The sequence below is a fragment of the Lycium barbarum genome, chromosome 11 (genome assembly GCF_019175385.1).
Source record: "Lycium barbarum isolate Lr01 chromosome 11, ASM1917538v2, whole genome shotgun sequence".
Classification (NCBI taxonomy): domain Eukaryota; kingdom Viridiplantae; phylum Streptophyta; class Magnoliopsida; order Solanales; family Solanaceae; genus Lycium; species Lycium barbarum.
This window is the reverse complement of record NC_083347.1, coordinates 32,082,633-32,096,051: the sequence shown is the minus strand read 5'-3', so window position 1 is coordinate 32,096,051 and position 13,419 is coordinate 32,082,633. Positions and strand designations below refer to the sequence as shown.

The 13,419-nt window shown below is 33.7% G+C and overlaps 1 protein-coding gene across 3 annotated transcripts; it reads right to left on the bottom strand.

Annotated features, from left to right (window-relative positions):
- Nucleotides 1–12,916, bottom strand: LOC132617315 (respiratory burst oxidase homolog protein E-like). Of its 3 annotated transcripts, none has more exons than XM_060332291.1 (15): nt 8,233–9,130; nt 7,787–7,946; nt 7,243–7,291; nt 6,856–6,969; nt 4,208–4,633; nt 3,752–4,135; nt 3,580–3,675; nt 2,674–2,789; nt 2,424–2,594; nt 2,183–2,336; nt 1,907–2,092; nt 1,641–1,769; nt 1,325–1,403; nt 566–704; nt 1–323 (listed from the first exon to the last, which is right to left on the bottom strand). In XM_060332291.1, exons 1-14 carry the CDS (start codon nt 8,912–8,914, stop codon nt 595–597), a joined length of 2,856 nt encoding a protein of 951 aa, XP_060188274.1. In that variant the 5' UTR covers nt 8,915–9,130; the 3' UTR covers nt 1–323; nt 566–594. The 3 variants fall into 3 exon arrangements, with proteins under 3 accessions (XP_060188274.1, XP_060188275.1, XP_060188273.1); XM_060332292.1 differs by having other exon boundaries at nt 1–272; XM_060332290.1 differs by lacking the exon at nt 1–323 and adding an exon at nt 12,859–12,916 and having other exon boundaries at nt 357–704; nt 8,233–8,918.
- Nucleotides 12,917–13,419: the final 503 nt, after the last annotated feature.

Here is a 13,419-nt window from a genome sequence, read left to right as displayed (position 1 = left end):
GAAACAAATACATGAGACAGTTTATTTATCTTGGAGTAAGAAAAGAATCTTTCTATCACTGCTTAGGAAACTTGATGGATATAACTGCCTTGTAGTAGCTTGATTTGTCATTTACTCAGCGCTTATAAGGCAGCATCAGACCTTCTTCCTTTTCTTTTGCTTATTACGTCCTTCTGTGCCTCCTTTTCTTTAATTCTCCTCTTCATTCTTACACTTGCAGCTTAGTGGTATTCACAAATGCACTAAGGATGTCATGTACCATTCTTCACACCCTACACATAGGTGCATAGTAGTGGGACAATATTGTTTGTATATATTTGACACTGTAACGACAACATAATGCTTTCTTGTGTCAGTAGGAAAATCTTTTTGTGGAGATCTCTGAAGAACAAATATTTACATTCTCTTATAGATAGAACTCTACTATTTTGACTTCTTTCTCTATTGTAATTCGTATAATATATGCATTTACATTTATCTGAATCAATGTGTATTGGTACATGCATTCCTCTTAATCATATGGACAATTACAAAAAAATGAAAAGAAAAAAAAAAAAAAGAATACCGTATCCCTTATTTGCTAAATTTGCTATTTCAAAAGTACTCCTTGTGGAACTCAAATCGTGTGGATGTCTTGTAAGTCAATTCTTGGGATAGCTTCTTCAGTTCCTTTGCCAAGGCAGGCAACCCGCAGTAGAAGACTCCTGTATATCATGTAGAACTGTGTTGTTAACAAATATAGCTTGATTTATTTAAGCTTTTCTTTGTTTTTAGTTCTTTTTCCCTTCCCCTCTTTTGTTGAAAATGCAAATGTTATCAGGGAAGTGTTCTGTCGGTTGCTTCTTCCTTCTAATTGGTCATTGTCATGAAGAAGATAACATCCTTTCTGGTATCAGCTTGATCTAACTGTTTGAGTTTTTTTTTTTTCCTTTCTGAAGTTTAAAGAACACATTTTTCATCTCACTTGTTACTAACTGTTTAGCTTCCTTTAAAAGATAAGTTAAGATTTATAGTGCCGTACTACTTCATCATGCCTTAGTACTGTAGAGCTATATTTTCTATCTTCATCTAGTCGAAAAGCAGGCCATTCTTATAATTTGGTAAAGTTGCTGCATCATTAAGTTCTGCTCTATGTTTCATGTGTTGAGTTATATATATTTAAATTTTCTTCCTTCGCCTCTATTATGTGATAATTTCCGTTGGCAGAAGGTTTGGACATATTGTAGAAGTGAGAGGTTAACAAATAGGCGCAGGTACGACAGAACACTTCTTAGAACTACATGTGCTTACAGTTTATTAAAGTTTAGGTTGTAGAATTCCTTACCTACTGTGGAATATGGATGTTTCGAAGCTATTTTGTTGAATACTTCCTTCCATTTGGGCCTTGCGAAATGCGTCCTTACCTGCAGTAGAACTAGTTTAATTAGTACTGATTGGAGAATGCTTCACCTCAAGTTTGCTTCTTTTAATTATGTGTTGTGGTTGAAGATTTCTCATGAAATTTAGAAGCTTTCTAATAATAAAATCTTTTTCTAGCTAGACTATGGCGCTCATTGAGCTAAGCTGAAAACCATTACTTCTTATATTTCTTTTCCATTTCTGTTCAAGAAGGTTTGATTGAGAGTAGTGATGGATCATACCCGTGTGCCAGACAGGATGTCAACACCATGTTTTGCATGGTTGAGCGCCTGGACCATGGTGATGAGAGTGGACCTGGCATCACCCTCTTCATAAACACTCGTAAGATAATTGTGCATCTCTATCAGACCCTGTTTCATTAAAATCACATCACAAAAGGCATAGCTGAGCCAATTATATTAGATCATAGCAGAATCCCTGATATGATGATGAAGAGTGGGGAGGGTGGGCAATTAAAGATATCCTATAACAAATCTGTGTGCATTACCTTGTGATCCATCTCAGCCACTTCATTCATCACCCCTTTAAACCACTCAAAGGATCCAGATTCCCTGGTAACCCAATAAAAATGTGCACTTTTTGTCCTTAGTGATTTCTTTTTTCCATTTGATGTGGCGCTAGAGGCAATACTTGTCCAGCTGTCATCCGATGCACTGGTTTCAGTATTCGAATCCTAAGGTAGAATCATGGGCAAAGACTGTAAGTTGGGGTCTTTAACATTCTACTTGGTTAGTTCCAAATTAACTTGAAGTAAGATTTGTACCAGTTCTTCTGATCTTGAATTGTTCAATAGATCCTTGAGGATACTTATAAAAGGTGTAGCTCCAATACCTAGTCCCACGAGGAGCAAGACATCATAATTTTGATAGTCCTGTGCTGCGGCACCATATGGTCCATCAACAAGCAATCGAGGTAAACTGCGTCATTACAAGCCTTTTAGACTTCTTAATAAAGAAATCTTGATTTAACGTTTGAATGGTAAAAAATCACACAAAGGAAGTTACCCTCGTTGATCAACATTCCCGCGTTCTCTAAACTTAGCCCGGCCAATTTCACATGCTGAACTATCATCCTCTGTGAAAACCCGCTTTAGTTCATTCGTCCAATCACCTACCATGCGGATGTGTACACTGAGGTAGTCATCACCTGGTGCTGATGTTATAGAAAATGGATGCCTGGAGAAACATCAAGATATATGTTAAATATCTGTTGGTGGATGCATGATTGACTTAAATGCAGAAACACTACCCTTACCATTCAAATGAGGAGATTGTTGGACACTGCAGGAATATGTATTGCCCACTCTTGTATTTGAAACTACTAGGCTTTGACATAGTTAGGCTAAAGACATCTCCTGGAAGTACAGAAACCTGTAAGGATCAAAGAAAAAACATCTTCATTGGTCTCCTGTTTTGTTCTTCTCCTTCTCCCCTGTTACCGTGTTTATCTAAGTAGGTTTTGTTTGTTTTTCTACTACTGTCTTGGGGGTAGAGGCTGTAGGAAACAGATGCTTATATCATCTCTTGGAATGTAGGAATAAAATTAAATACTTAGAAAAATGTCTACCATAAGTCAATGTTTTTATTTATGTTGACCATCTCTCTTGACTTTGAGTTCCGTAATGGAAGGTTGTGAAAAATATGTGGTGCTGGTGGTTGGAGTGTGAGTATTTGATTGTTTTCTGATGGTGCTTGATGGGCATGTTTTATGATGTACACAGTGGACAGTATGGCATGGAATAAGAGAAACTCTGTTGCTTTGGAATCTTTTTTAGAATGTGTCTCACACAACTGACACTAGTTGTGTGAGGACATAGTAAAACTTTTCGTTGCTTTGGGAAGTAGCTGGTTGAATATATTTATAAAAACGGCCTTAGGGGCATAATTTGATTTAAAAAAAATAATTAAAAAAAACTTGAATATATGGTTTTGCCGTGGTGTTTGGATCATTTCATCTCTCTCTAATGTGTGCACCTCAGTGCATGTTTTCCCTTTTATTTGGTTAAGGGATCTAAGTTGTGCGAGACACTTGGCGAGAGTTAGACTTGTTGGGGGTTTAGACAGGGAGACTAGAAGCTGGCGTTAGTTGCAGTTCATTTGTATGCGGAAAGGACTCTATTTTCTCTATAGATGGATAACTAGATTGATAAAAGCAAGTCACCTTCAAAATTTTTGCTGCGTAGTGTTCTGATCGGCATGTTCTCAGACTCCTCTCTGCTACATAGAGGAGCAATGGCATGGAGATGTACATCCATGTCTGCAGAATGGGAAATAGATTGTTAACATATCAATCTTTAGTTTATATAAAGCAATTTGGTGTTCTATGCCCTTACCGTTTTCTGCCACCATTGGTGAACCAAGAATAGGAATGTTCCATGTACTATTAGGAGTACATAGACCACTGCTAGAAGGTGATGAGAATACCAAAATGCGTTGAAGCCTGTTAATCGATTGAAAGGAGGTGGCAGCTTCAATACATTTCTCCTGAAGCTTCGTGTTGCTAGTGTGAAGACAATTGCCATCAAAATCACCATAGCAATGCCAGTAACACCTTCAATACCGGTCAATAGGCTTTTGAAAGTGGGCTTCACGTTGTCAAAATCAGCAGCTATCAGTGCAAATTTTTCAGGAGATGAGTTAATCAGACGTGGAAAATCACACGCTAAATGGTTCCCTGCGTGAAGCAATATTCCAACTGCAATAGCATATGCAATAATCTGCAGTTGAAACAACATTGTTAAGAAAATTCTCAGAAAGTGTATAGTATACTCTCTTCTTGTGCAGCTTACCTTGTGAAAGTTTATATTATCATCGAAGGGAACGAGAAGCTTGGCCCTAGTAGACCGAAGCCAAGTTAGTATGTTTCGACAAACAGGTAAAAGAACAAGTGCCATGTTGAGCTTGAGAGTCTCGGCAGCTCCTTTAGCAGTTGCCAAACAGTAACCCATAACTTGAAAGGCTGCTCGTCGTCTATACTGCAAGAATTTCCAGGTGAAAAGTGCAGCCATAACCATCACCCATAGCAAAAGAATCCAGCCTCTTTGCCAGTTATCTAATATAAGGCATTTGAGTGCATAGCTTGCTTTCTTTACTAGGTTCTTGGTCTTACTATGAGTTCCTAAATTAGGACCCCATCCAACGCTTGTTACGCTTAAGGGTCTGCTGTAGTTCATATAATTGTCCCTTTGTAGAAGAAGCGTTTCCAACTGCCATAACTGAAAAGGAAAGGGGAATATCATCAAGTGTCGTTTTGCCAAACCACTTGACTAAGCAAATAAAAGTACTCTCTTCGTTTCATTGACTGTACACGCATTTTAGAAAGAAAGGACTTCTGATAAATATTAAATATGCCCTGGAATTTGCGGTCTTAAACATGTCATCATACTTTGATGCTACAAAAATATGTCATTTAGAGTAGGATGAAAGATCTAAAGTTGAATTTTCTAAAATGAAAGAGTATTACATAAAATGAAAAATAAGAATATTTTGGACACTTCCCTTTTGAGATTATTATTTTTAGGGAAAATTACATATTTCACCGTTCATCAGAAATAATTACAACCACTTGTCATATATACAAAAAATATATACTATGTTTAAAATATTTATATATACATTAATATACAAAAAAATACATCTGTAGGCTATTTATTTTGATGGGCAGCTATACATTGTTAAACTCTCATATTTTTATATTGCTTACCATCACATGATCTCTTTTCACTCTATCAAGGTAGTAATTCATACGAATATTTTTGGACACTTCCCTTTTGAGATTATTATTAGGGAAAATTACATATTTGGCCGTTCATCAGAAATAATTACAACCACTTGTCATATATACAAAAAATATATACTATGTTTAAAATATTTACATATACATTAATATACAAAAAAATATATCTGTAGGCGATTTATTTTGATGAGCAGCTATACATTGTTAAACTCTCATATTTTTATATTGCTTACCATCTCATGACCTCTTTTCACTCTATCAAGGTAGTAATTCATAAGAATATTTTTGGACACTTATCTACCATTTTAGTCAGATAACCTTTTAATCTTACAAAGAACAGAACTAGCGGAAACCTGCTGCACTAAGTTTCAATGATTGTTAAGCAATGATTAGATAAGAAACGAGGGTGTTACGTTGATTCCTTTATCTTCTTTCCTATGGTTAAACAATTAGAAAACAGGATTTCTAAATGCAATTTTCTTTTTCTTTAACCTTCTTGTGGTCCCCAAAAAGTCCAAATACAGTGCAAGAATTCCCTATGTTTTTGACTAAGACGTGGCCGATCGTCCAAAAGGAGTTCGTGCCAAACACTAACTCAGAAAAGAAAAGAAAAAAAGGAAGTTTGTGGGTCCAATGTCCAAATATGTACAAGTCATGGTCTGGACAAGACAGCTAATAGAAAGGTAGATTTGATCAAATGTTCGTTTGCTAATTTGTTGTAGATACTAATTTTTATTTTATACATCGACGGTGTAAAAAGATATTGACAATATGATCTCAGGGATGTAAGGTAATTATTGATAAATTTTTAGAATAAACATTACTCCCTCCTCTCAAATTATCTGTCGTGATTACTAATAATAACTGTGTCAAATTATTTATCGCTTTAGAAGTTCAAGGCAATATTAATTACTCCATCCGTCCCAAAAAGATTGACATTTTTTGCTTTTCGAGAGTCAAACGAGTAGTTCTTCGACGTAATTTTTTCATACATCTTTTAAATATTTTAAATTATTAATTATGGTGACTTAGAGCCTGTTTGGATGGGCTTAAAAAAAGCAGCTTATAAGCAAAAAAAAAATAAGTTGGTGTAGTCCAACTTATTTTTTTTGGCTTATAAGTTGTTTTCAGCTTATAAGCTGCTTTAGATAAGTTAAGCCAAACAAACCCAATTAATTTTTTGGGCTTATTTTAAGCACAAAATGGCTTTAAGCTGGCCAGCCAAACACTCAAAAAAACTTAAAACAGTTTATAAGCAACTTATAAGCCAATCCAAACGGGCTCTTATAGTACTTTTTACGTAGTTTTCAAATATATAAATTTTATTTTAAAAATAATAAAAGATTCTATGTTAAATCGCACGGTCAAAAATAAAAAGTTTGACTCTCGAAAAGCTAAAAGTGTCAATCTTTTTTGGGACAGAAAGAGTATATTTTTTCCATTTTAGCTTTAGTAAAATTTTGTCATTAATGGAGATGACACATAAATAGAGTAAATATTTAATATAGAGAGATTATAACTCAGACGGATAAAGTAGTCAAATACTCATTCTAATTAATGTTCCATAAGAGCGTGTAAAATAAAAAAGCGACATATAATTTGGTGTGATAACTAAAGTTAATTCATATTAATTGTCAATTTATTTTTATACTGTGTGATTATATGATTTAGAATTCATAATGAGGAACAAGAAAATGTTACCTCAATGTAACCAAGACCTTCCGGGTCCAATTCCTCCATAATTAAAGAAGCATACTCGGTTGCACGTTCCTTCAACTTGGACAACTTATTTGCCGAAGCACTCAGCATGATTAGCTGTTGGAAGAACAAAATATAAATACGATGACAAATCTTTGAGGAAACACTATATTATTACTATTAAATAAATATTCCTCCTCCATTAACATATTTTATTCTGTTGCACAATACTATAAAGCGGTATTTTTGATAACTAACACTAAATTAATGCTTTTTCGAATTATTGTAGATGCCCCTGCCCAAGATGGATTTTGCACAAACAGAATATGGTTTGACTTAAATTTAAACCTTTTTAATTTTTATTGAGCAGTTAAACCATGATAATCTTACCTCTTGTACTTCATCTCTCGTGATTTTTCCATCTCCGTTGCTATCCGCCCTACGATAACCATACGTAATATCATCGTCAAGTAAAACGCTAAAAGAGTACAAATGAATTAACAAATTATATCACATAACACGTTATTTTTTTCTTCCATACATGAGTTTTATTCTTTCTTGTTTTCCAGCATTCAATCTTCACTGAATGCATATACAATGGTTTTTGTTTCAGTATTGATATATGTGTTGGTTGTTTCTTCGTTTCTTCTATTCCAGAATTTAACTTATCAGAAGCACGGTCACATATTGCTACAGAATATATTTTACGTTAACAAGAAGTGGACCAACCATAACTACTTAACATGTTATCCTAGTAATAGTTTAAGCATATTGATATTGTCTTTATCGTGTCAGTTTATATTCTTATTTCATATATAGGACAAAAAAAGGTTGCTTTTCGTGTTGAAATAAAAATAATGCATGCTTTGGAACGAAGTAGACAAAATAATTATAAAAAAAGGTAAAAAGGTAAGAGAAAAATAAGAGAACCCACATGTCAAAGAAAATCTGAAGCCTAGCATCAAAACTTTGGTCAGAAATTTGCAACCAAAATTCATGAAGCTCAGGTTTGGTTATTTTTGCCGTCTTTTGACGTCGCCGCCTTACCAATGCATCAAAAACCCCAACTGCAAACTCCTTAGAATCCACCATTCCTACATATACAAAATTAATCAGTATATAAAAATTAATTTTTCATACGGTCACTCAATTAATAGTTATCATCTCAAATAATTACTTTCATTGTTCAAAAAAATTAGAATAAAAAATAATAATAATTTTTTAAGATAATAACTATTAGTTGAGTGACTATCTAAGGAGTCAACCCAACATTTCAGTTAAACTAATTTCATGCATGATTTAGGAAATTTTAGAAGAATTAAGAAATAAAAAAAAGATGGCATTCATATGGTTTACATGAATTGAGAACTTTGAATGTACCGATGCATTCACCAAAATCTTCTCTAGCAAGCAAACCGTCCTTAGCCAAAGCATGAAACCTCGCCTCCACTTTTTTCCATAGCACATTTGTATCGGATTCAACAGTTGTTTTGCTTATGAATCTCAACCCTCCAAGCGCACGTTGAGCCGTTGATTTACTCCTTACTAACTTCAGTTTTGACTTCATCTCTTCTCGTGCTGATAACGTGTTGGTTGTATTGATATAACTAATATTGTTCTGATGATGCTGGAAATGATCATCAGAGACATCCGATGCTACCACAGACATCGTCCGTGACCTCATGGACGGCGATCGGATCCAGGATAATTTCCGGCGTAGTTTGGAAGCTGCTGATGCACTACGTGCCAGAAATCCATTGGGCACTTCTTCTTCTTCTTCTTCACTCTGAGTTCCTTCTGCATTGTGTGATGGTGTTGGTGCTACGCTACACAACACAATTGAATTATCATCCAATTCAAGCGTAACTTCAACTAAATCTTCATCGTTGTTTCTTCGTAAATCATTGAGGAAAACCGGTAACATTGCTCCTCCGACATACTCTCCGGTGTCCAATGATGTCTCGGCCGGTGTATCGTCCGGTAAGTCAAAATTCCTACTATAACTTGATCGTCTGGAACTGCTTCCCAATGATGATGACCTCAAGAATTGTTTCAACTGCATTTTTCTGGTAATGCAAACTATACTTCTTTAATTTATGAGCTCATAATAAAGCTTGAAGCTAACAAAGAGAGAAAAAAAAAAAAAGGAGCCTTAGATCACACGCTTCGGTCCTCAATGTTCTTAAAACAAACACCTCTCAACCGATCTCTAAACACGATTTCAACGCTTTTTTTTTTTTTGGTTCGATTTCACATTGGTGCCATGTAGAGAGAGAGATATAGAGAGAGAGAGAGAGAATTAAGAGGAAAGAAAGAGTAGTTGGGGTTTGTTCAAGAAAACTCTATAAAGAATAGCTAGGCTACTACTTAATAATATAACTACATTGTACTACTATATTATTACTAAAAGAGTACTACTATTTTATGATAAGTTACTGGTAAACTATCGTTGTACATTCCTAACATAATACCCACTACGTATCTACCAATTTTCTTTTCTTGTTTCTACTAATTGGTTATCTGGTTTTTTACTAACGAAATTGCCATTTTTTTTTTATTAAGATGAAACGTAATTTACGTGGTTGGCTCCTTTTTAGGACACGACATGCGAATTCAAACCCAGTGGGTGAAACGTAACTCGGACAATGTTACCTCATGTCATTAGGTCCATAGAGTTACACGCGTGTTAGAAAAGACGTTGCTCTCTGAAATAAAACTAACTGCATCTCTTTAGTAAGTTCATTCTCCTTTTAAATTTCGATTCTTGAAGTTCATCTTTTACCTAAGATCATCATGAATGCTTAATTTATTATTTTATTGTAGTTTATTTTCTATACAATGACAACACCCAACGATTTTTACACTATCATGTCACCTATCACAAGTAATAATTCATAATAACAACCTGAAAATTACGTAGACTACCTGCTATAAATCAGCGCAGAGCTAGAAATTTTATTGAAGGGATTCCATAAATTATATTAAGCTTCTGTTTCACATGGGAGTTTAGCCTTTGTATTTATCACACATTTTATTATTTTTGGCTTGTAATATAATAAAATGTTGAGCAAGGGGTATCGTATGAACCCCTTGTTTAAATGTGGCTCGCCACTGTATACCATAAGTTATATTACTCTATAGTATATATTTTTTTTTACATTATTAGTTTATTCAAGTTAAATCTATTCTGTTATCGTGGAAGTCATAAAATGGTGAAGCCTATAGATAATTTGAAAACTTCAGCTGAAACTACGGCATTTGTTGCGCCACATGGGGTTCGGGGGATGGGAGGAAACTTAATTAATTTCTGTTTTATAATCAAGTATATTTAGCTTGTAATTGAGCTGGATTGAGAAACTCTTAACTAGTATAAGGTAAGGGCAGTACTGAAGAAAGGGTCTTCAATTAAATTTTGTTGGGAACAAAATTTAACTAGTAAGTATTTATTTAAGGACATTGTTTTGGTAGAGGGAGAGAAAAGGAACAGCCTAACGACAAGTGACAATTTTTAATTGAAGTCAAATTAGTGAAAACATATAATTAGAGGTGGCTATCTCACTTACCGGGATTAGCTGGTTTACTTAATGACCTTTCTCCCCCTGATATTCCCACTTTCTTTCTTTGCATGTCCCAAACATTCGCTAATCTTTTTTATTTTTTATATTCTTCAATTTGCTATTTCTAAAATTTAAGATTTTTTGGATTTCTGTCCTGATTTAGAATGTTTTCTTTGTTTCATGTTATAATAGCTTCAAGATTATTAGGCCTCGGACTGAGATTTCGTACCCTACCAAAGTTTGGTTGGTGTTAGTTTTACTAATAACTTGTCGACAATAACGTCGGAACACACACAGCTAATATTATTTGTCCTCTGTGCTTTTGATTTTGTTCTTATGAATATCAATTATCGATTTCTTTTAACCTTTTCAAGTTCCTATCAAACAAATAAGTATAAACTGTATCCTTTTAATTTGAAAGGAATTAGATTATGTCAATGATAAAAGAAAAAAAGAAGTTTCGTATGCGTTTGTTTGAAAAGAAAAGAAAGATCTGAATAAGAATTTTATTCTATTCCTTCTAGCTCCTATAGTCTTTTCTCGACTTTAGCTTATAGTAGTAATAAAGGATTCCATGTAGAGAAGTTTTGAACATCTTTTCTAACAGCTTTCTCACTAACATGATTGACTTTCTATAGCTTATTTTTATAACGAAAAACAGATGGTAATAGACAGGGGGGACATAAAACAACCTGGGTAAAGAAAAAAGTGAAATCATAGGAGCTTACATATTGCAAGATAATGACTACCACATTAACAATTTTAGGGCTTAAAGCATTAATATCTTAACAATGAAGATGTATATGTAACAGTAAACAACTCACGCCTTTTGTGTTCATTCAATTAACAACCACAAGTTTGACTAATTACGATGATCGTCTCCAACAATATATTCTACAATTTCCCTAACCACGTTTTCCTAATAAAGTAACAAGTAACTTCTACCCTAAATCACCAACTGGATAAATTAACCAAATAATAGTTGTTAAACTTAAAAATAGAAAAAGAGAAACACATTTAGATTTTTGTTTATTTATCAAATTAAGGAATGTCGTTAGATTTTTGTTATTGGATAAAGTTAAGGATGTTGACGTGCTACCATCTCATATAAAAGTTTTAGCGGTTAGAGATATTACACTTTTATTTTACCTAATTATATTCTCAACAATGAATAACAACACTGTATAAGGAACTCTAGCTTTTTGTTTTCTAATATTTCTTTGTGTAGACTTAGGTAATTATTATTATTATTATTATTATAATTTGATATATAGTTACATACTAGTAACATTTTGTCTGATAATTGTGTGTCCTCGTGAAGTAATCAAACCAAAGTTTGATAAACCAAATTTAAATTGAAGGTGTCGTTGGCAGCATCAAGAATTAGTTAAATCAAACGGCCAATTACAACGAAACTCCTTTTTGAAAACTATGTCTACCAACCTAATATTTTTAAGTATATAGGGTCCGATGACTATGATAACTTTTTAAGCAATAATTTATATTAATATCATAGTCATAGACTCATAGCCAATCATATATTGAGACTAAAGACTGATAATAAAATCATAAAATACTTTATCATCCAGCTTTCGTATCCGTGTCTCCCACTCTGTGCTCCCCAAGTTAATGCTAACCAATACTCCTTCTAGACGTAGGTTGGTAGCTTACTGCTATCTCTTAATTATTCATTATTCATATGCTAAACTCATCTATTATCCCCAATTAAACATTCTGAATTAAAAGCTTAGGTTTTTGTTCTATAACGCTAATAATGATTCAATCTAACTATTTATTTAGATGTATATATAATATATGTATTTGTCTAACCTTGTGACAGCTTCAGATTTTATACCTCTTCTTTTCCCTGGCCAAATGTATTTCAAAGATACGAATTAGGATCTTTGAAGGGTGTGCCAGAATGCCATTTCTCGCGAAGGATCAAGACTTCTTCAAGAATCCCTCATTAACTAATTAGACAATTTATTATATTTTCTCATTTACTTATACGTCTATGTTTTGATTTCATATCTTATCCGGAAAAGAAAATGGAAAAAAGAACAACAAAAAGAATACCACAATAAAGATCAAAGTAAACGAAATTCATATAACTAAATAACAATAGACAGATAAATAGATTGTGTCATGAGAATATACAAGTAAGAAAATAAAAGTGTATTCTTTTTAAGCTCAAGCTTATGAAATGACCACACACCTCAATTTGGAATCAAAGCAGGAAGAGGTCATGAGATCGAATCTCACGATCACTCATTATAAAAAAAAAGAAATTTCACGTGCTTGATCCCATAAAAAAAATAAAAAATCAGGCCCGCACTTGAATAGGGTTATTGAGAATGTAACTAAGAAAATAAAAGTATGATAGATAGTTAATCTAACATTCATATATAAATGGCCACATAGTAATATTTAGTCATGGCTAGCATATTACCTGGTTGTAATTGTCACGCAGGCTTAATGTTTGAACGGTAATATGCCCTTCCACTTGAAGGGTAACAAGGACAGAACCAATGACCTAAATAGTTGTGAAGATTCGTGTTGACGTGTTGTAACAAGGAGAGAACCAATGTACTAGCAAATTTACGGCTACTAAAGGTCGTGTTGACGTGCTGTACTTCCCTTCTAGAAAGGCTACCAACACACGTTTGGAAGTACTACAATTCTACTGTTGGTACTCAGCACCAATTAAGGACCAAGATATATATATCTTCATCGTTTTTATCTTCCTTCATTTTATCTTGCTTTAGTCTTACTTTTTATTTTCTGTCAAGTAATTATCCATATTATGAGAATTTCCACACGTGAGTTCAGTGTTACTCTAACGTCAGTCAGAAAGCGCAGTAGAATTGTAGTGATCTTGGTTATTCATAGCGCTATATACTAATTATAACTATTTCAAAAGAATCTTTTATAATTTGTCTATCTCTATATTGATGATGTATCTTTCCTCAAATGATTTTATTTTAAATTAATTAGCTTTTCTTTTGCAGGT

Excerpts from the sequence above, each read along its gene's own strand:
- LOC132617315 (XM_060332290.1), bottom strand. The coding sequence starts at position 8,914 with ATGCAGTTGAAACAATTCTTGAGGTCATCATCATTGGGAAGCAGTTCC. Across the intron at positions 6,970-7,242 it reads CGAGAGATGAAGTACAAGAG|CTAATCATGCTGAGTGCTTC; the intron begins GTAAGATTATCA and ends TTCTTCCAACAG. Across the intron at positions 705-1,324 it reads ACATCCATATTCCACAGTAG|GAGTCTTCTACTGCGGGTTG; the intron begins GTAAGGAATTCT and ends CATGATATACAG.